At 39.1% G+C, this 22,308-nt stretch overlaps 1 protein-coding gene across 4 annotated transcripts in view; it reads left to right on the top strand.

Moving 5' to 3' along the window:
• FAT3 (FAT atypical cadherin 3) overlaps window positions 1–22,308 on the top strand; it is a 318,771-nt gene that overhangs the window by 188,757 nt on the left and 107,706 nt on the right. For all 4 annotated transcript variants that reach the window (XM_065640507.1, XM_065640499.1, XM_065640520.1 and 1 more), the window contains exon 3: window positions 321–382. In XM_065640507.1, coding sequence (XP_065496579.1) covers window positions 321–382 — 62 coding nt within the window. The remainder of the gene's footprint in view (window positions 1–320; window positions 383–22,308) is intronic.

Below are 22,308 nucleotides of genomic sequence, written 5' to 3'. Positions count from 1 at the left end.
AAGACAAATAGTGATTCTTCAGTAAGTTTTTTTATTCACTGTAATAAATGTAGCATGTTAACTATAGATACACAGCTAACCATTTTTCAGTTACTTTTCTCACAGCATTTTTCTTTAAAGATTCATTGTTAGTCAGAAAGTCATGATGGCTGCATTGAGAAAGAAAATGCTTGACAGATGTCAAGAAATCTGTGTCTGATATAGCTTCAAATAGATTTTTTCCCTTTGAGTGTTTGAAAAATGAATATATTTCTTCTGGTCGATAGAGACATATTTTTTTCAACAGATATTGACAATCAAATATCATCCTTTTTTCACAGGTCTGATTACAACAACATCAAGAAAATTGGATCGGGAACAGCAAGCTGAGCATTTTTTGGAGGTAAGATTAAGTGGAACATATATGTTAAAAGGTTAAGTGTTTTTTGTAGTTTAAAATCAGTTCTTCCTTTTCCAGGAGAATGGTATTCTCCTTTCTCTCAATGTATGATAGACTCGCACAGAGCTGGGAATTGCCTGATTATACAGAAGAAATAATACATTTTGTGATTTACAAGCACAGGAAAAAATTGAACAAATTTTCACAACACTTGTTTTCCAACCTGTAATCTGCTTCGGTTAAATCTTTTATTGTAGCCCTTACATTTTATTTGTAACGGAAGTTTAGAATATCCAGAGCAAAAGGGGTTGGTATTGGTTGTGGTTTTGTGTTTTGTTTGGGGTTTTTTTTGTTGGTTTTGGCTTTTTGTTTGGTGATGATGGTGGTTTTGTTTGGTTTGGGTTTGTTGTTTGGGTTTTTTTGTTGTTGTTTTGTGGGGGGGAGGTCATCGCTTGGTTGGGTTTTTTTAAATTGGTGGAATCACCCCAATCCTGTTACAATTTTCAGTCTCTGAGGTTAAATGTGTTTAAAGTTTTGCATCTCAGATCTAACATACAAACTATTAATTTGGATGAAAGCAAACTTTGACCTTGCTCATATTCACTGCATCATGAGAATCAATGAGTAATTTCTTAGCTTTCACTTACTGGGGCTATCAATGACAATTTTCAAGTTAAAAATTGCCCTCTAAATAAGGTGTCTAAACCATTCCCTTGGTCCTTACATTAGTTTCTCTTTATAAGTAGCTCACACATGTTGGATGTGGAGTGATACACTTGTAAACTACTGGTTTTAACACATGTGTTTTCTTTCACATTGCTGTACACCATGCTATGTTTTGGTTTTTTTTTTTCCCTTTGGATAGAAGATCATTGAGTCTGTTCTTTTGTCTATTTGTGAAATAAGGAGTTCTTGATTCATGTTGGTACAAGTAAAAAAGAACCATATTGTCCCACATAATCAATCATTCCTCCTATGTACTTTAGGAAATTCCCTTCAAACCCATACAAGTTAAAAGACATCTGGACAAAATAGTTCCCAATGCAATCACTATCTTGCAGCAAAATGTAGTAAAATATACTTGTGCATATTCCATGGTTATTTTGGTTAGTGCGGAACATGGGAGAGAAGGGTTAATTTATTACTGTACAAGTTTGTGGTGTTTTTTTTCTTTCCTTGATAATTCACTGTAGATTCTTACACATTCCAGCCTATAAATAAATGGAGGGAAATAAAAGGATTTTCCCCTTTTTAGGATTTATTAAGTTGGAAAGTTAGTAAAGCAATCGTGTTCCAATAACTGCAAGCTTTCCAGTTTATACTGTCAGAGAAGATCACAAATGGAATGAAATTGGCATTGATCTTGAAATATATTGATGAGAATCTTAGATCAGTAAGTCTCTCTTGCATTTATGTGTTTGCCTCAGAGACCTCAGTGAAACATGCCAAATTAACATTTGCCAGAGGATTCCCATACAGATGGGGAAGTGTTACTATTAATAGTAAAAAGAAAAATAATTACTTATAGGGATTAGGCTTTAGTCATCAATACAAGTTAGTATATTCCTTTTCTTGAGTTTTATCTTGTTTGAAAAAATAACCACCTGTAAGATTTTGAGGACTGAAGATGCATTAGAGGGAAATCGGTGTCACGGGGTGTGAATGGGGTGTGGAGGGGTGTCCTGGAGAAGTGGGGAGAGGACCACACTGTTGTAAGACCCACCCGGGAATGGTGTGTGGGAAGGACAATTGGTCTCTGCTGAGGACACAGCCCTGATGGCCAAATCGCCCCTCTGAGCTGCTGATGAGCCACGGACCGTCGCCGCCTCTCGGGAGGCACCTTCCCGGGGATCAGGGCGAGTAATCTGCTGGGGATCCAGACCCAGGCTGGACAAGCTGTGCTCGTTCTTGGGGCACATTCAGAAGACGTTTTCTAAAATGCCTGGCTGTCTCTGTGTGTAATTAACCCCCTGGGGAGGCCTTAATTGCCGAGACAACCGTGGTCTCCCAGTAGTACAGTATTTCCCTTCCGGCTGTGTTTCATACCCTTCTCCCAGTGGTCTGTCTGGTGTAAAAGACAGCAAACTTGGCTCTGTTTGAAAAGCTCTGATTAGTGCTCGACCTGGCAACCCCTGCTCCCCTTTGCCCAGTGCGTGTGCGAGGCACTGACAGACCTTTCCTAGGTACAACTTTTTAATTATTTTTAATAAGCCTGTCTTTTCCTTACCGGAATTTGACAGGGATGCTATCCCCATACCAGCCAGTACTTCCATTAGGAACAGTGTTTCCACCTTTTTCACAAAAGCTGTTAGAAAAATGAGGTGAAATAAGACGGCAGATGTTAGTCATAGTAATTGTGTGTAGTGCCAATGCTTGTCTCCACACCGCCGCCCGTGATGGCTTAGAGTGACTCTTCTGGAGTCACCTGTCCCTGTCCATGTCAGAGGAAACACGAGTTACCAGCAAGGACTGGATGTGTATTTTTAAGGCTGCCATGCATAGGAAAAGTGAATCTAAGTGACTCCCCTTGTAACTACATGAGAAGTCTGTTGCAAAGTAAGTACTGAGCCCAGGTCACCCCTGCGTCTCTTCTTTCTTCCTCCTTTAATTATCTTCTTTGGATGTATGGACCTGTGTCCGCATGACTTCTTAACGGTACCCGAGGCCACTGTCACAGGACTTCAACTTACCAAAGAGATTGTCCCAAAGTGAGCACAGAAACTCGTCTAGACCCCAGGTTAAAAGATGCGTCAGAAATGGGCTCCCCTTTATAATAATTGAAATTGTTTTTTGTTTTGGAGACATTGTTTGGGGAGCTTGTTTTTTTGTTTGAGGCATTTTGGGAGGAGAAAATCTACCAGATCATTCACTGACTGGCGTTGTCAATGGTATTTTTTCTTCAGCTCCCAAGCTGAGGGCTTAATTTTTTCGACACATTAGTAATGTCTTGCAAGGCTGCAGGTTTTATTCAGTGCTTGTTATCAGGTAGAATTTTCCTTCTTAGGTTTATATTGGATGTCACTGGATTTCATAAAGTATGGTCTCTTGCTTTAGTGGATTCTTACTAATGGAATAGGAGGAAAATGATCACTTGATTACATTTCTATCTCACATGAAGCAAGCCAAAATATTTTTTTTTTCATTTCACAGACTTTCTTAAAGATTCTGTAGTTGGGATGAAGTATTTAGATATCCATCTGAAACAAGAAAGGCAATTCTGAGAGTTACCTGCTTGTTTTGCAAGTAAATGAAAATAGTGATGAATTTCCCAGTGAGGTGCAATTACAGGTTTCAGGTGATCTGTCTTTATTCTCCTTCAATAATTGGACACATCATCCTCTTCTTCTTTCCTTCTTTTATTTGTTTCTTCTGGATATGCGTTGTCTTCTAATAATTTCTGTGTTGACACTTAACTCTGTCTGCTCTTGTATTATGCTAACTTACTAAAAAGGAGCAGCTGGAAGTGGAGAATATTGATGGAGTTTGAGGTATGGAAGAACACAGAAAGTAGTCTGGCTGCTTTTTTTGCCCACATTTTTTGTAGATGCTTCCTAATCTTGGTCTGACAGCTTTACAAACTCTTGTGATTTTGCTGCGTGATTTTATGCAAACAGCTGCTGGAGCGATGGAGGTCCAGTAATAAGTGTAAAACATAAACCATTTCACGCAGGATCTGCATCCTTGTGTTGTGCCAGCTGATTCTGAGATGTCCAGAATATGAATAACTCCTGGTCTGCTCTCCAGTGTACATGTGCAAATTGGCAGTACAGGATTGTTGAATCCAGGCTACAGCTCGTTGACTTGCGCGTTCAGCCTGGAAAGTGGATCTGGGCTCCTGCTTTCTCACCCCAAACACACTGCTGCAGAAGCTGGGTCACTTACGCCTCCACCACAGAAAGACTCTGCAAAACTCATTTGCTGCTGGGGAGTTCCATTTGCTAGGGATTGCTGGGGCGAGACCTGTGTTTAGCAAAAGAATTAGCCAAAAGAGTTACAGGATTAATTGTACAATCCAAGCAACGGTCTTTGAAACTTTACGATTGAAGAGATAAATTGTCTGTAGTGAGAGGTGACCTCTTCATCCTCTTGCTAACGGTATATAATAAGTTGGTGCTTTTAAAGTGCCGAGGCTATTTAGTCTCTCCTTGATGAGCACATGTGGTACAGGCTCTTAAGTCTTTTAGCCAGTTTTGAAAAATTGTATCCATAGTATCTCTCTGTTCTTCCAAACTATGTTTAAATTTACCACTGTAGATTCATTCAGAAATTATCTTTTAACATCTGTTATGGTGGAAAACTTGTCTATTCAAAGCCTCTCTAAAGAATAAAAATAGTTGCTAATAAGCATGGTCAGAACTTTAAATCTCTTGAAGAGTGACAAAACAACTTTTAAAGTTTTAAAAATACTGTTACAACAGCCTTAGGCTTTCAAGGTCTGAGTCATGAACCATAATTAATGAGGAGGAGAAGTGGTAGAAGAGTGTTGGCTTAGCACAGCTAATTTTTAGCCAACTTGGTGCTATCAGAATAGGAACAGCGACTCTCAAGTGCGTTACTTTTGTCACAAATCAGTATATACAAACGTTTTCAGTCTTCCTGCTGTGATGCTTGAGCGCAGCTCTGGGAAGGATGTCAGTAACAGTGCAAGGGGCTGTAATGAAGATAAATTGATAAATCCGATGTGTCAAAATACATGGGCTGAATGAAGCCTATTGGTTTCTGTTTACTGTAAGTACACTAACAGGGTAGAATAAACTGTGTTACATGGCATGTATTTATATGCAGTAATTAGGGGGAAGCATAATAATCTGCTGTAATTGTAGCCTTCTAAAAAGAATTCAAATTTCCACTCATTTAATGGGAAGCTGTAATTGTGAGGGGAATTTTGATGGAGGAACTCTCATTTTATTCCACTTGAAATTTGGTCGGGGATATCACAGGGGAAATTGCGGGTGGAAACTTTATGGCCACAGTTTACAGGAGAGAGAGGGTTTAAAGTCTTGAAAAGCAGCATTTTAAAATAGCTCTGCCTCTCAGTTCTTCCTGCAAACACCGTGCTGGTGGTTCAGCATTGGACCAGTGCTGCGTTCTCTGCCATCCTCCTCTTTTCCTCTACCATCTCCCATGCAAGAACTTAACAGATTTCACCTTGTTTTGCTTTTGAGCGTGTTCAGTCAGGCTGCAGCCCTTGCTGCTGGTGATGCCTGAAGTCAGTGGTCCTTTGTGAGAAACTGCAGCGTTTTCTGAAGAATATAGGCAGCTGCGTGGCAATATGCTCATGTATATTTTTTACAGGAGGAGTACAAAAGCTGAAGTTCATTGGGTTTATGTAGCTGAATAGTGCTCTGCAGAACATTGATTGCTTAAATCCTGGATTACGAATCTGTGTAAGCATTTGTTTCATGGATCTTTAGCATTGCCCACATTTGGCAGGGAAAGCTGCATTTTTCCTCGGTGACATGCTGGTGATGGGGTAAAAATGAGGCAGTGTGTCTGATTAAACATTTTGTCTGAGGTTTAAATGGCTCCAAAGGCACATGCCTTTTCCTTTTTAACATTGAAGCCTATCAGATGATGCAAGGGAAATTAAAAAAAAAAATAGGTAAACAGCTTGAGCTTAAAAATTATTACTGGCTGTGCTTGCTGGAGATAAAAGAACTTTTTTTCATTATTCAAGGACACCTGAAAGGATTCTTAGAAGAAGAGTAGGTATGTAGAAGCAACTTTCTAAAAAGACAATTAAAGCTGTATTATGCTGTCAGCTTCAAATGGTGATGCATTGTACTTGAACATCAACTTGAAAGTTGGGGAAAAAAAAAGAAGGGACAACAGGAAAGAAAGGGAAAGAAGGCAAGAAAGATGAAAAAGAAAAGAAAGGGATGAAAATAAACAGTTCCAGATTAAAAAAACAAAAAAACAAAAAAACACATTCATCTCATACTACCCCTCCATGGGTTTTTGAGCAGAAGTGGACAGGCTGGTGAGGTGGTGGATCTAACAGAGACCTGGGTTCCTGGCGTACAAGGCACATGCTGAGCTCACTCATCCCACACTGCAGATTTCCATCCTGCACCCTGTGTTCTTTTGGGAGTTATTATTCTGCACCAGCCTTCTAGAGATGCATGGACTGCCCTTGCCCCCCTTCCCCTCACAATTATTATTATTTTTTTCCATCAAGTTGCTATTTTCAGAAGTCGCCAACAACTTTCCAAAGGCAGGAGATGACCGGAGGTTAAAACTCTCTTTCAGAGACAGATTTGCATTTGACATTGCACACTGCTTCTCGTGTGTATTCAGGCAGAAAGTCTTACACAGCAAAATATGGGAAGAGTCCTGGTGTGAATCATCTGTCTGCACTGATAAGTGGTCTCCTCGGTTAGACTGTTGTCTCTAACTAATGTGATCCAATAAGATGAAGAATTATCAAGTGCATTGCTGAAAATATTATTATTTCAGTTGTTAACTGAGTGGCCTCTGTGCAAAAGATATGAACAGGAATTTTAAGCTGCAAAATAATTAAGGCATGGTGTTTTTACGGATTATTCTCTTTTCTTTGATTATTGCAAATTTCAATAGCCCCCAGATGTCGCTTTATTTTAGATAGTGAATTGAGAAGTAACACAGACAACAAAGCCTAAGCATTGGGAAAACTGAGTTTAATAACACTTTTCTTCATGCATGTGGAATTTTAATTTTGTTTTCTTATTAAATAAGAAAAAATATTCATAAAATGATAATAATATGACAAAATAAGTTTTAATTGAAAAAATGTATATTTAAATTCCTTAATATTCAGTGTTAAATTCAGGTAGCCAATGGGAAATGTACATACAATTCTGATGACATTATATATACCAAAGGCAAGGGGCAAGAACGGGTCTGCAGATAACAAATAGTAGCGGTGACCCTCAGCTCATTGCAGATATTCAATGAAATACCAATAGCCTTGAGAGACTGGATGTGCGAAGACTGTCTATGACATTTCCACAAAATTTGTAGACTCTAAGTCAACCCCGAAGATGCTCTGTTTGCTTTTTGCCTTCTACTTATGGTTGATTTCAGTCTTTATTTTTTTAGAAACTATTCGTCTAATTCTTTTAACTCCCTCAAGATTAGATTGTTTCTCTAAAAATGTTTTGCACACGCTAACACCAGTACAATATCAAGGATCAATACATTACTGAGAGCTCAATTAGTGCATCATTTATATCCAAGTATCTGATTCTGTCCTCTCTTGGAGAGTGCTTGAACTGTCCAGCTAGTCTGATCCTGTATGGAAGTTCTCACATGGCAGCATTTTAATCCAGCGTTAACAATCTCACACTTGTTTGGTTAATCCATTCTATTGATTCAGGATACCAATAGTAATGAAGACAAGCAATCCTCTACTCTAATGAACTTCCTAAAGCAAAAATCTTTGTAACTCAATATGCAAAGCTTTGGCTTTTGTTTTGTTTAGTTTTCCTTATCAATTACAGAAATGAGTCAAATAGTTTGTAGACATTCTGTAGATGTATTGTAAGCTTGTATTAATTTATCTGGGTGTCAAAATAAAAAATCACAACTCATTTATTATTTAGTCCCTCCTTAGCTCATGGAACAGATTTGATTTTCCTAGTTCATCGATATATACAATGACAGATTCACCATCTTCAGTGGAATACTGCCCCAAGTATTTTTTTCCACAGGATCACATTCCACCAGACATTGAGTCTGCTAGAAATGGGCAGGGAACAAAAGATTTTATGATCCATGTTTAAAAACCTGTTAGCCATTTAGATGAAAATTTGACCCAATATAAAGGTACTAATGATTTTGCAAGTACTAATTCAGGTTCATATTTTGAAGAGCAATGGCAAGATCAGAGTTGTCCGAGGCTGGGGCTTTGGTTCACACACTTCTGTCTACCACAGTTGTTGTGTCTCGTTAGAAAAATCACATTTCTGATTGCCTAGAGCTTTGCCTTAGTTAAGGAATGATTTGCATATTTCCAGAGTTTACAGAGGAGGAGGAGATTGTTTTACAGATTTCATAAATCACTGACCTGAACTGCTGGGTCATGAAATGAAGAAATGAAAATCCACAAAGCACAGTGCTGTCGGCTTTTTCATGCTGGACATCAAATGCCTCTTTTAGGATTTTCTTTGTGGACCCACAGCTATCCAGCAGCAGGTCTTGGCTCTAAGCACCTCATCACATGCAAGAATGGAAGGAGATACTCAGCCTATAGGCTTCACGTGCTGTCCTTTCAGGCATTTCCCACCTCTTTTAAATGCATAACAGAGAAAGTGGAATTGTGCCAGGAAGCAAATCCAACCTATTGGCTGCCACCCTGCAAAGACCTGAGCATCTCCTGGGAGCCTAGAGGTGTATCAGCATTTCCCTGACTCTCTGGACCTAATTAAAATCTCACTGGATTTAGCATCTTGCTGTTGTGAAGTCAAGTAATGCAAAAAAGCAACCTTTTGGTTAACTAGCCTTACGTTAAGACATATGTGATGACACTATGGAGAGGGGAAAGTCTTGCTATCCTGGGGGCTAGCCAAGTTCCTTTGCTTACCTTGAGTGGTGTGATTAGTCTGGCTTCAGTAGCAATGATATTCTTGAATTTATCCCTGATAATCCCCAGGATGAGAGAATTAGACTTCTGCACCCATGGCTGTGTTTCCCCAGATATATCTGGAAATGGGTGACTGAAGACATAAGAGAAAAGCAATTTCAACACCTGTTTCTTTTTCTCTGTTTGCAGAACTATGAGATCACAGAGCATTAGATCAATGCAAATGGGATGGAAAAGTATTATTTAAAACACCAGACATTATTGTGTGGTTTGCAAATTAGGTCTGCACCCATGTGTTAAGTGCTGTTGAAACAAAGAGGGATATATTAATGGTCTTCCTTCTCATTTTATAAATCATTCCTCATGCTAAGCTTGTGTAGGCAAATTCTGTGGTTAATCTATACCAAGTTCTTCTTTTCTGTCAGGATTTAGGAGTTTGGTCTAATGTTGCTTTCTCACTGAGGGATTAGCTCCCAGATTAGCTCAGGGTTAACAGCTTTTTTCTTCATTGTATGTTTCTTAAGATTTGTATCTCTCTTTTTTATAAATGGGAGCCCACCTACGAGGCCCAAATTGGTCAGATATACTCTTTCAGGATGTCTTTTTTGCCGGGCTCCATGCTCAGCGAGACAAAGAGTCATTGTGAAGGGCACGCTGCTTTGCTAAATCTTCACATTTGTTTTATGAATGTACCAATGTTTTAATCTTCTGCAGAAGCAGCAGGAAATCTTTCACATGATTTGAATCTATTTTAGATGTACAGAGCCTTTATGTTATCTGAAGCATGTCTGCTTTAGTGCTATATCATGTTTTCTGTAGCATTCGCAATACCCATCAGCTGCCAGACTGTTAATTTATGCCTGTAAGAGTTTGAGCACACACACATTTTGTGGAGGTCTGAGTTTCCTGCCTTCCTGGCTAACATCAAGCTAAGTGTTGCATTTAAGGCAGAGGAGCATCTTCCTCACTTAGGAATGCTTTGCATCTGTACTAAAATCCTTTCTTGGCATAGAAAATCCTAGTGTGCCTTTTAATTAATCCATCATTTAGAAACATGCCCTTATACAAGTTTTGCATCCATTTGTCTGTTCTCCCAGGGTGATCTATACTCAGCTGTTCAGAATTCATGCTTGTTATCTCTAAAAAAAGTTAATTCTGGGATATTTTCACAGTGAGTTCACTTGCCATCACCATTTATATGCACCAAAGCCAACCACCCTGCAATTCGCCGTGTAGGGATCCCAGCACCAAATCTCCAGTTCCGTTGACTAGAATGGATTTGGGGCTGGTTTGAGATGCGTCCTTTGATCGCAGGCTGTTGCAGTGTCCATGGAGTCTGACTGGAGATGATTCCCAGGACACTCACAGCTTCAGTGGTCCCTTCCACAGATCATCTTGTGAGCCCCTCAGTTTACAGGCAGCCTCCCCACAAGGATAAAACTACAACAACGCTTTCCTTTTGCACGTTGTATTAGATTTTACTGTCATCTTCTCTACAGCGCTCTTTTCTTTGTCATGGTGAAGATCATCCTTGTTGTTGAGCCTACTGTCTTGAGTAATGGTCAATCTAGAGTAACATCATCTGGGTTTGTCAGTGCTTCTTCCTCTGATTTTTTTTTGTCTCTACATTTTTAATGTTCTTATTATACAGAGTCTCATGATTTCCAGTATTTCCGATGTATTAAAAACTCTTCATTCCCCAAAAGCATCCCCACTAGTCCATGCACTTGGTGAGAACCTCTGCATAGTATACCTTGAATATACAACATTTTCTTTGAGTCTTATCACATGCTTTACAGTCTTCTCACCATAACCTGTAATGTCTTGCAATATTATGTATTTTCCCTCTTTATCTGTTCTTTCATATCACCAGACTGCCACCCCATCCCTCTGCCACATAATCCTTCAACATTCAGCTTGAGCAAAAAGATATACTGGAAAGGGTAGGAAAATGTCATGCAAAAACATGGTAGCCTAAAAAAAATGGTTTACATTTTTGTTTTAAAAATAATTTGTTATGGCAAAGGTGCATCATTGTGTGAAATGTGCTGAAATGAGATTGGAGTATTCAGTGTAATTTGTAACATGACACAAAGTATTTGCTAGGCACCTAGAGATAAGAAAACCTCTAATCGGGTCGAGAATCAATTTAATAAGCATATTTGACACCTTCTTTCTCTCTAAATTTATTATCATGGAGCATAAAAATCCTAATGGTTTTCTTATCTAACTTCAGCTTGATAATAATCAGAGAACAAACAATTATTTTGCTTTTTATGAAGATATGATTTAAACAGAGAAGTACAAAGGCCCTGAAGCATCAAGTGCTATAAAATCTGCCCTCAAAAGCAGTAATTTTCTTTTCCCAGCCTAACAAATTTCAGTTGTCAGGAAACAGATTAATGTCCTCATTTTGAAATGTAATATTGCTGTTTGCTAATCTCTCATGATACAGAGACACTGAAAATGTTATCATAGCAGTTCTAGAGTACATTTTATGTTTTGGCAAAAAATAATACTTTCTTTGGCAAGAAATATTCTCAATATTCAAAAGCAAGGGTTAACATGAATAACTGAGAGCAAAAATGTCAGAATGAAAATAATGGATTATTTTTTTTTCACATTCCCTGGGAAAGTAAAAAATACAAATATTACTAATAGCAGTCTGTCAGTTTATGGCCTCAGCTTCTCTGAGGACCAGCATGTTATCTTTAATTCAGATGCCAACAAATAACTCAGTACTTTCTGTCACAGCCTCAAATATATTTGTTTTTCCTTGTGAATCTTGTTTCCTTCCACTATCTTTCCAGATAATTTTAAGGTGTTGTATAAATGTGTTCTTAACCCTCAAGGCCAAACAACTCTTTTAAAGACTTGGAAAAAAATGGAGAATTTAAACACGTGTTTTTATGTTGTCACATAAAAAATTACTACAGTTAAAAAAAACCTCAGAAAATTACTAGAAAGTCATAAGTTTCAGACTACACATTTTAGCAAAGCAGAAATGGTGCTTTATTAGGTGATACATCAAAGTGTGCCAAAATGGCATGGCCTGTGTTGACTGAGAGGGATGCAGAAGGCAATGAGTCAAGTCCACTCGGCCTCGAGAAAAGACTATCATGTATAGCAAAAGGAATAAAAATATTAACTGACATGTGAGGTTCACTTGCATCCTCCTCACTGAAACCCTGTTGTTCAAATTGACCTGCACAAGCTCTCTCTGTGTAGTTTTGGCCATATGTTTGTGAGATTAAATTGAATAAAGCCCAGGTTTTGTCTTTTTTTTTTTTTTTTTTTTTCCCACTGGTATTTACCAAGTATATGTACAATTAAGGATCTTTCACTGTTTTTGCTGCAAACTACTAGATACCGCTTGAGTGCAGCCTTAACTGTAGCACCTCAGCCAGAGGACGGCATTTTAAAAAGTAAAATAATGTTTGCTTTAAATGCCTTCTCTTCAGGCATTTAATCCTCATAATATCCGACTCTCAGTGTGAAAGTATCAACCGAAAGCTGTGGCTTTTTTAATAAAAAGAAGTCTGAAGGGTACAGAAGATGTTGTTGTTCTGCAGCACGGGCAGGGCGCCTGGTGATGGATCACAGCGGTGGTGGGACGCCCAACTTCCAGCGAGCTGCTGGCTCCCGAAAGAAACCCCTGCCGTGCAGCCCGGAGCTCAGCGTGAGCCCGTCATTTATCCTGCTTCTTGACAGAGCAAATCACCCGACTCGGAGCTGTGGGATGTGTTTCCGGTACCTCCTTCGGTTCTTGCAGGGCTAATTTGATGTCCCTCTCCTCCATGCTGTAGCGTGGACTGAGAGCTACGTCAGGACTTCCTAACTTGAGACCCTCACCCCCCCATTTTCTCTGGGTGTGCAGTGCGCTCCACTAGCCCTTGGATGCCTAAACAGTAGTAGCTGAATAAATTACACATTTGCGCTCTATTTTCTAAAGGTTACTGAGCACACATTCTCCAGACTTACATAGCAAAACAGGAATTGCATCTTAAACTCCACTTGATTGACAAACTGCCTTTGCCTCACTGAGCCTGTAAATAAGATTTAGACGTTTTTGTCAGATCAGTAATCCTTGGATAAGACTCGCTCTTAATACCCCCGTTTCTAAAACTGGATGCACTTTTGGAGAACAAGTATATTTATATTTTGTATACTATTTCTCAAAGGAAGCAGCAGCAGCATCTATAGACGGTGTCGGCCAGGGCCCCACATCATGAGTGAGCATCTGCGGTCCTGACCCCAGCATCTCACCACGGGGATCAGCTTTTTGGGGCTGACACATCCGATCTCCCCGTGCCAAGGGATCACGCCTCCTGTTCCGATGCTGACAGGATGCACTTGTGCTGTCAAAGAGCTCCCATAAATCAGCAGCTTTCTCATGGCTCTTTCCAGCAAAGTGCCCAGCCCCTTTAACGCCTCCTGGGACAATCTCAAAAGCAAAGCAGCTCCTAAAACGTTTATTTTTCAACCTCTTCTGCTACAAACCAACAAAGCGACTCATTAGAGGCACTCCTGCTTCCCCCTTTTCGCTCCCTTCAACTAGTGAGGGCTAATTGGAGGCCTGTAAAATGAATCCGGGAAAATTCTCCTTTTTCTCCCATGTATCAGTCCTGCACTACCATATTGTCTCATGCAGTGTTTTATTGTCCCCGAGAACCCATTATCCATGGGGCAATCTCACAAAGGTTAATGGCGTTACCAGGTTGTCTCTCAGACTGACATTCTTACTCATCACTCTAAATCCAGTCGTTTTACCGGTGGCATTGGACATCTCTGCTGAAGTTAATTGGGTGCTGCTTGCCACTGACTTCAAACCCAACTCTATAAATCGTAACTACTTGTAGCTGATTGTCCCTGCTCTTAACTTTCATTTCACAACTGGGAAAAGTACGTGTGGGTTGGTATGCCTGGCTTTTCAGCCACACTCTTTGACATTTGCAATCCAATTATCGGTCACCTTGGCCACTTGTTCAGCACAACTGTCCTCCCATTGGTATGCCATATGTCAACACCTATTCCTATACTGCCCTAATGGGAAAATAAACAGTAAATTATGAGCCTATATAAATCCATTACAGAGTTACTGTGACTCCATAAACTGTGGAAGTGAAACTGAAGTGTTTTATGCAGTTGCTGGTATCTCAAGTTGGAATTGCTGCTCTGTATTTTTAGAAGGTCCCAGCTAAATGAAGTCAGGCAAAATAAGTATCTGTTAAGGCCCTCGGTGTCCATACAGTAAGAAAATGAACCTTAAGGGCTGTGCATGGTAAGATTTTGATACTACATTCTTGAATAAATGGTTGTCATCAGTAGAAAGCAGTAAATTTATAGTAATCATTTCTGATTCAATATTTCCTTTCCTCAGATGTAAAGTACACTTCCTAAGCTCTACTTACGTTTCACTGACCCTTTGCACAGCAGTGAATGCCATCCTGTGGCTGCAAAAACCAAATGCATGTTAAAGACTAGTTCTACAGAAGAATCAAAGTGCTAAGAATATTTTAAAAGTTGCGATCTCTTAAAATTCCTCCTGCACTGCAGGAGTAGAATGTCATCTTCTTATTATTCAGACACATAAAGATCCCTTTCCAGGACTCCAGGCACTGTGTAATTAATTAATTATAATAGTATTAATTGCTTAATTAATATTAATAACCTGAACATTTTTAATGCATTCTGAGTGTTACTCAGGGAAATTAACTTTTCGGGCAGCAACACATTTGGAATGTTAAAACTTTGGGACAGCTTTTCCTGTTGTATCGTTACCCCCAAATGACCCTGTTCCTACATGCACACCTCCTTATTTATATCAGCAGTATGGTCTTGGCACATCCTGAAAATTATTCATATACATCATTGTTCACAGGATCACTGGTTATATATGTAACAGATTGAACCAACAGGGGAAAAAATAATGTTAAAAAATTATTGCATAAGGAATTGCTGTTTCTTTAAAGTAAACAGAAAATCCCTCATTTGCCTGGATATTAAAGGAAGATTCTTCTCAGTCGGTTATAATGCGTACAGTGGTGGTGGTGCACATCTTCTCTGCCATTTAGTCGAAGGTTTACAGCTTTCAGGTACTTTTTGTGCAACTGGAGCCCAAAAGCTTGCATGAGAAATAAAAACTACTGAAATGAAGTTGTTCAGCTTTAGGTGCAACCCTGTTCTCACCAAAGTCAATGGGAAAATCCCCACTGATTTCCAAACCGGAGGATTTCACAGCTGCCAGGTCCTTCTCCACCAAGAAGGTACCTGTGATTCTTTGGCTGCTCAGACACCATGAGCTGGGTTCAACAAGGAAACGCTTGTCTTTAGGTTTTCCTTCCGTGTCTCCGACCATGCAGCATGTGCGTACCCCACCGACCGTGGTGTGGTTGGGGATGCTGAAGCTATTCATGTGCTTGCGGACGTTTGTAGAGGTTCAACAGCCTACAGTGAACTGGTCCCTAAACACGCGCTTAGCTGTGTCAGTCTTGTTTAGTGAAGACAAAGCAAGGTTTTTACTATGTCTGATGAAACATGGAGTCCTAATGCACCCGGCAGGGAATGGACTGGCGGCTGTCATCCTTTATCACCAGAACAATTATCCAAATTTCAGTTTCACATATTTCATACTGGACATAAGACCCAAGCCCATTTTCCGGGCTGAGTTTTCAAAGCTGAAAACTGAATTTGGAAGAAGTAAAAAAAGTACTCCAAGAATATGAGTTTTTCTTCAAAATCAGAATCTGCCTTTTTTTCCCTGTCAACATTACCATGCTGATTCTCAACCAGCTTGTAAAATTGACCCCATGTCAATGTAAACTGGATGGTGAATATTTTCAGGACACTTCGAATCAAAGACAGGTAGAAATTGAGATAATAAGGCTTGTCTTTGCTGCCTATTAGATTAAACTGTGATTAAATACAACCCAATTAATGCTTATTATATGTCTAAAATTAATTTGTCACAGAAAGTTGTGAAGTAGGCACAAAGGAGTCAAGTAGAATTTTTTATTGCTAAAATCAAAGCAATTATTGATGTGATTTACTTTAACCTGGCCTGACAGAAACAGAATGACATTGTCATTAAAAAAACCTGCCTTGGGAAGAGCCCCAACAGCCATGCTCCTTATTCATGCTTATCTATCTCCTTTACCTTATTTTACTTTTTTTCATACTGATTTTCTGAGCATTTTTATGCTACTTTGTATGATATTTTAGGATGTAGTCCTCATCTGACGCCAAAAATTACTTTAATCAAACATGAGTTATTGCTATCATATTGTCCTCTAAGTCGACTAAAATTTTACTTTGCACCTCATTGCTAACCGTAGAAACTTCCAACAAATAACCTGAATATCACACACAAAAGAATCACATCTTCATTTTTTCCGTTTAGATTAACGAAAATGGTCACAGCAATCTCCCTGAGAGAATGTTCACTAAAGACAGATCAATTTCTGAGGCTGAAAATGTACATTTTTGCTTTTGCAAATTTAGAATATCTCTACAAGATCAAAAATTGGGAACAGCCTGTACCACTTAAAGGTCTGATTTTATATACTTTCTACCGGGCTAAGAAATCAATTTTTTATTAATCAGGTTTTTAACTGGTAAGCTTTATTTTGAACATAAAACTCTAGAAGCTTCATTTTTTACCCTGAAAAAAATAAATTGCTTTTAAATGTCAGAGGCTACTCGTCAGGCTATCAGCTATAAAACTGTCTTTGAAACGTTTTACATGTATGTGTGGGTAGAGAGCATTCATTATTTCTTGCATATTGCGGAAAAATAGCGTAAGATGGAAATTGGGTATTTTCAGCATTTACTAACGGGACACAAAGTCTTTTTCCTTGAGATCACTGGTTCTTGTTTTGCCTGCTTGGGTATCAATCAAAGGCTTGTTGGTAAGTGATGAATTCCACAGTGGCAATAATTTTTAGGAGGGGTGCAGACAGTCAGTTACTCTCTATAGTGAAATTGCAGAATTCGTCACTGTTGTGTTTTAACCCCGACTAGCAACCAAAAACACGACAGCCGCTCGCTCACTCGCCCCTCAGGACCCCTAAGTAGGGGAGAGCATTGAAAGGGAAGGGAGAAACTTGTGGGCTGAGATAAAATTGGTTTAATAAAATAACAGAATAATACCGTAATAACAATAAAAAAATTGAAAATAAAATATAAAATAAGTGATACTCAGTGCAGTTCCTCACAACCTCTGTCTGCGTTGAGCAGCCAGTCCCAGGAAGACAGAGCACCCTGGTCTCGAACAGCCGATCCCGGGGAGAGAGAGCGAAAAAAGCCAAAAAGGCAGCAAGGCCCAGAGGCCAACTGCAAAACGGCAGGATGGCGAAAGGCCGAACTAAAGGAACTCCTGAATGGAACGCAACTGAAATGGAGCAGAAGCGGAACGGGTCCCTTTAGCCAGAAAACCAGACTCCTGTTAAATATGAAGCATGATGCTAATGGCAGGGAATATTGTCATTAATCAGTCTGGGTGTCAGCCAAAGTCAGTCCCGTCTATGCTCCCCTTTCTAGCTGCTTCAAACCTTCAGATAGAAAGCCCAGAAAGACCTTGATCTCCCAGGAGACAGCTAAGATACCAGTAAGTTCTTACATTCTCTTCATTCCAACTCAAATCCACAGGAAAGTTACTCAAAGAAAAACATTAATTCTGTCCCGGGGTGCTATCTTATTATTCTTAAAAAAAAAAAAATCCAAACAATGACTGTGCTTGCTATGAAAAAGAAGAGTTTCTAGCTGCATGAAGAAAATTGACTCCATTTCAGTTAAACCAGCACTCACCAAAATTGTAGTTACACAATGTGTTTTCTTTCCTTCAGTAGCCGAAATGTCCTAAGAAGTGTCCCCCACCCTGAGCTGGGGACCTGGCGTGCCTCTCCTCGTTTTGCTCTCTCACCATCATCACTCGTTAACCATCTGGGGGATTTTGTTTTCTTGAGGCAGTTTGTTTAAAACCCTGGTTATTTCAGTAGCCCTGTTCGTAGCACAGATGCACAGACAGTTTATTGACGGGTGAAGGTGGCTGCAAACTGATGACAGGGGAAGAACAAATGGCTGGAGGAGAAGCTGGAGATGGGGCTGAATGCATCTTAATCTGCCTTTCTGCCACAGACAAGGTGGTGTCATCCTCCATTAGCACAACCAAGTGCTGCTTGCTGGAGCAATTAAAAAAAAAAAAAAAAGTGTAAAAAAAAGTGTTATCTTTTTTTTGAAAATACTTGGTTCTGCTTCATATAGCAGTGTAGAATTTGGAATCAGTCCACCTATAAAGTAAATAACTTTAGGGAATTACAGTACATATCTTTCATCTCATTGGTGACCAAATAAATGAATTACTTCCTAAATAATAACAATATTGTTTCAAGACTGACCGTCACAGGGTCTCACCTAAGGGTGTTTCATCCAACATCAGAAGGCACTGGCTGGCAGCATGACAAAAATTTTTCTGAAGTAAGTTTTCATATTATAGTTTAGGAGATAAGACAATCATTCATTTGAAGACTGAAAGTTTTAGATGAAGTTACTACGGTGTTGTAACAGAAACTGCGTGCCACAATATTTCTAAGGGCAGGCAGACCAAGCTCCTTCATACGGAGTCTTTTCTTAGAGTACGCGTGTCCCGTGTTAGCGGGAGGCAGTGCCACTGACTTACTGCCAAACAGACGGAGGGCTATTGCCACACGCAGGAAATCACCGCACCGAACTGGAGAGTTCCTGCTGAAAGACTTGCTGTACCTTGATTTCCCATCAGTTTGACTATCTGGGGACCTATACTACAAACTGATACAGCTGCACACCCAAGCAATGATGTAAAGTATATACGGGTTTGCTGCTTGATTAATTAACTCCACGGTGACTAGTACTATAGCTTGATTAAATTTTGGCAACGTATCAGCATGTATTTTTGAGCACAGTATTTCTGCTGGTAGTTAAAACATAAATTATTGATATTAGGAAAATATCTTGGAAGCGTGGATGAAATCTTGTGTCTTTATTAATAGCCAGAATGTTTTTCTCACATGATTACACTTATTGACTGATCTAGTGTGAAAAAGGAAAGAGTAGGGACATATAACTATCATCATCATAATTTAGAAGAAACTTTGAAGGAGGTGTTTGGCTCCTGCTTTCAGTGAAGATAAGAATCAAATGACTTTTCTGTACAGAAAATGAAGGGTAATTGAATATTTGAGAAGAAGCAGTGCGGTGAACTTATAAGCTGATGCACGCCACTTTTGAAGCACAAAAACTGAGAGCTACCGTATGTCCCGAGTGCTGAGATACGGTTTTTGAAGAAGGGCATTATCTGTAGAAGTAGATCTGGTAGAGGGGAATTTACCAATATTTGATCACAGGTGTTTCTTATCACAAGAAAAGCAAAATCCACAAATGGCTGAAGTAGATGTTCAGGTGTGAATGGAATTACAATTGACATAGAGATTACTACTAACATTAAACTGCATAAATATCTTAATTTGCAAGCTTTATGTTATTTAAAGCTGCTTGGAGTGAAATATTCTCAGATTGTCTACTCACACAAAATTCTCTGATTATAATCTTCACTACCAGCAGGAGCTAAACACCTTCTTCAAAGATTATTGTGAAGATCAATACACAACTTTTATCTTATTTCTCTCTTAGAGTCTATGAAGGTAGTTATACTTCTGTTTAGTAATATCTTATTCCTAAAGATGTTCCATATGCCTACAATAATTATTTTTAAGCAATTGCAAATCAGTCTTTATCGTGTTCGTGAGATGTCAGTCTGAAGATGGATAAACATCCTTGGGTCCAGATATTATCATAGCACTATTTGGAGTGTATTCTTCTGCTTTAAAATTTTTCTTCATTATATGCTGGGGTAGTGAGATTCATTATTGCAGCCTCATGAACAAAGAAAGGAAGTTCTTGATGTACTCAAAAGACCTCTACAGTTGTTATTTGAAGTCTGAGGTTGATGTTGCTACTATGACCATCTCAAATTTTCAAATCTTCTAGTTACACACTTTGCAAACTGCTCAACATGGAATATGATACATGCAGTTTCAAGCACCACTTCTAATGGTGGTGTTATCATCTAGAAGGTCAGGAAAAGTCCTAGCTGAGCAATGATTTTTCTTACCAAATGATTTCTGCTGAATCATAAGTGATTACACGCCACTGTTAGGCAGTAGAGCTGAAGATTTTCTGTATTGAGCTCCGCAAGTGGAAGTAGGATTCACATTTGGACTTCTGGAAAGTGATCATCTTAGAGTCACCTCTGGGCAAAGTTTTATCTACAGTTTGTCAAAAAGCAAAATTATATGCGCTTAACATTCCTGAGGACTATGGTTTTCTTTTTACTTAGTGAAGAGAAGAGGAAGATACTTCCTGAGATTGCCTTAAGGAGTTTAACATAGGACAGACTGCTCTGCGTTGCTGGGAATTTAATGGAGTAACGCATGGTTCTGCACTTATCTTAGCATGTACTGATTGAAGAACACTGTAAATACAGCCTCATGCACAAAGGTTGCCAGGATCTCCAAACTGCAGTGAACTTTAAAAGCAGTGCCCACAGAAAATTACTATTTTTCTTTTAAAGAGTCTCTGTCAAGAGCTGTGCAGATCCTTCTTTGCATTGCTACTAAAGCTAAAATACAAGTCTGTTACAACTTTTAAAAGCTCATAGAAAAAAGTATGACACTGAAGAAATGCAGTAGTAGTAGTAGCCGTCATCGTTGTCGTCGTCGTCGTCGTCGTAGTAGTATTTTGGGACCTTTAAGTCACGCATTCTGATATTTCATTTGCCAGGTCATTTGGTTACTATCTACTCATCTCAGTACTGTGATTCTCACAAAAGTTAAGATTTGAAGCCTCTAAGACTTTCTTCAGTATGCTCTTCAAATATTTAAGCTTACAGATACTGCAGGGAGCATTTAACCCCAAAAGAAAAAGCCTGCCTTCCTTCCTGTCTTTTGGCAATACAGCGTTGAAATTACCTGATGTCATTGTTAATTCTCAAATGGTATAACAGACCATTATGCATCATTTTCTAGCTTGAATGTGGCTGGAAGCCATTGACTTCTCTAATCAGCCATCTAAAGTGTTTGTGTCAGTAATAACCTGTATTCAAAATGTACTCTAAATTATTTATTTCTCATAGCTGGCCAGAGTGAATGTTGGTTTGGTTTTGGTTTTTTTTTTGATTGAAAACAATCGTTCCTAGATTAGCACATTGTAAAGGATATAAGGAAAGAAGGATCATATTGGTATGATTGGCATTCTTTCCTTCAAGAAGTGTTTAAGTAATTTACCTTTCGGGACAGCACTACATTCTGTAAGGATAAGTGAAATAAGCAGCTGCCCACTTCTTTTCCGCAGTTGCCAAATAAAGGATTAGAAGGCTACGGCTGACTCAATATTTCTGTTGAACTAAAAAACCTCCAAAACTCATGTACCTTTTTTTCGCTCCTATTCTGTACACTGCCTCTATTTGTAGCAATGATCCAACATATAGCTCCATTTAAAAAAAAATATTTTCTTGTAAGAATTTAGCCACGAATTTAGTCTCTCTCTGAAGTAGGCAGAGATAGTAATTCAGTGTATTTGACTTTAAAGTTGCATTCATCTCTCAATGAGCTCTCCTTTATAATCTTTTATTTCTCTTACTTGGGCTGAATTCCAGAGTCTCTTACAATAGGTATTGCAGCTCGTTTGTGCATTGGCAGAAGAAACAAACCCATTAGTCACTAACAGCAGGGATATGCCTCAGCTCTCAGGCTCCCTTTGATCATTTTTCTGTCTCCAGTAACTGAACCAGATTCTCTTTTTCTAAAGTTTTCTGAAGCAAAATTGGCATTTCTGGTTGGGGGAAGGGAGAGACTTTAACCTGAAAACCTCATTATGCACACTCCTCAGATGAGACGCAGGCATCTCAGCTCGTGCTTTTTGCATTAAGCAGTTATCACACGAACAAAAATAAACAAGCAAATATGACATCTTCAGCATTTTGCAATGCTAATGACAGTAATGTGGCAGTTCCTCTTAACTTAAAAATTGGGTAGGCTGAGTATTTCCTTCTGCCAAGGAATGATGTGGGAAGAAGAGTCTTGTTCTCTTGAGGCTTGATAACTCAGATTAAAAACCTGCTGACTGTCTTGCTATACTTGTTGAAGTAAGATCCCTGCTAGCTACTCTTGCCAGCTGAGTTAATAATAGTCTTGGAAGTCACGTGCTTTTGTTAATGAGACTCAATATTGTACTTTTAATTCAGGAGGGTGGTCCTCACAGTTGCAATTGTATTCTGAAGAAGTTCAAGAGCTAAACCTTCTTCAGTTAAGTGGCACAGCCCAATTCATAGGAAGAG

The sequence above is a fragment of the Caloenas nicobarica genome, chromosome 1 (assembly GCF_036013445.1).
Source record: "Caloenas nicobarica isolate bCalNic1 chromosome 1, bCalNic1.hap1, whole genome shotgun sequence".
NCBI lineage: Eukaryota > Metazoa > Chordata > Aves > Columbiformes > Columbidae > Caloenas > Caloenas nicobarica.
This window is presented reverse-complemented; position numbering and strand designations above follow the sequence as displayed.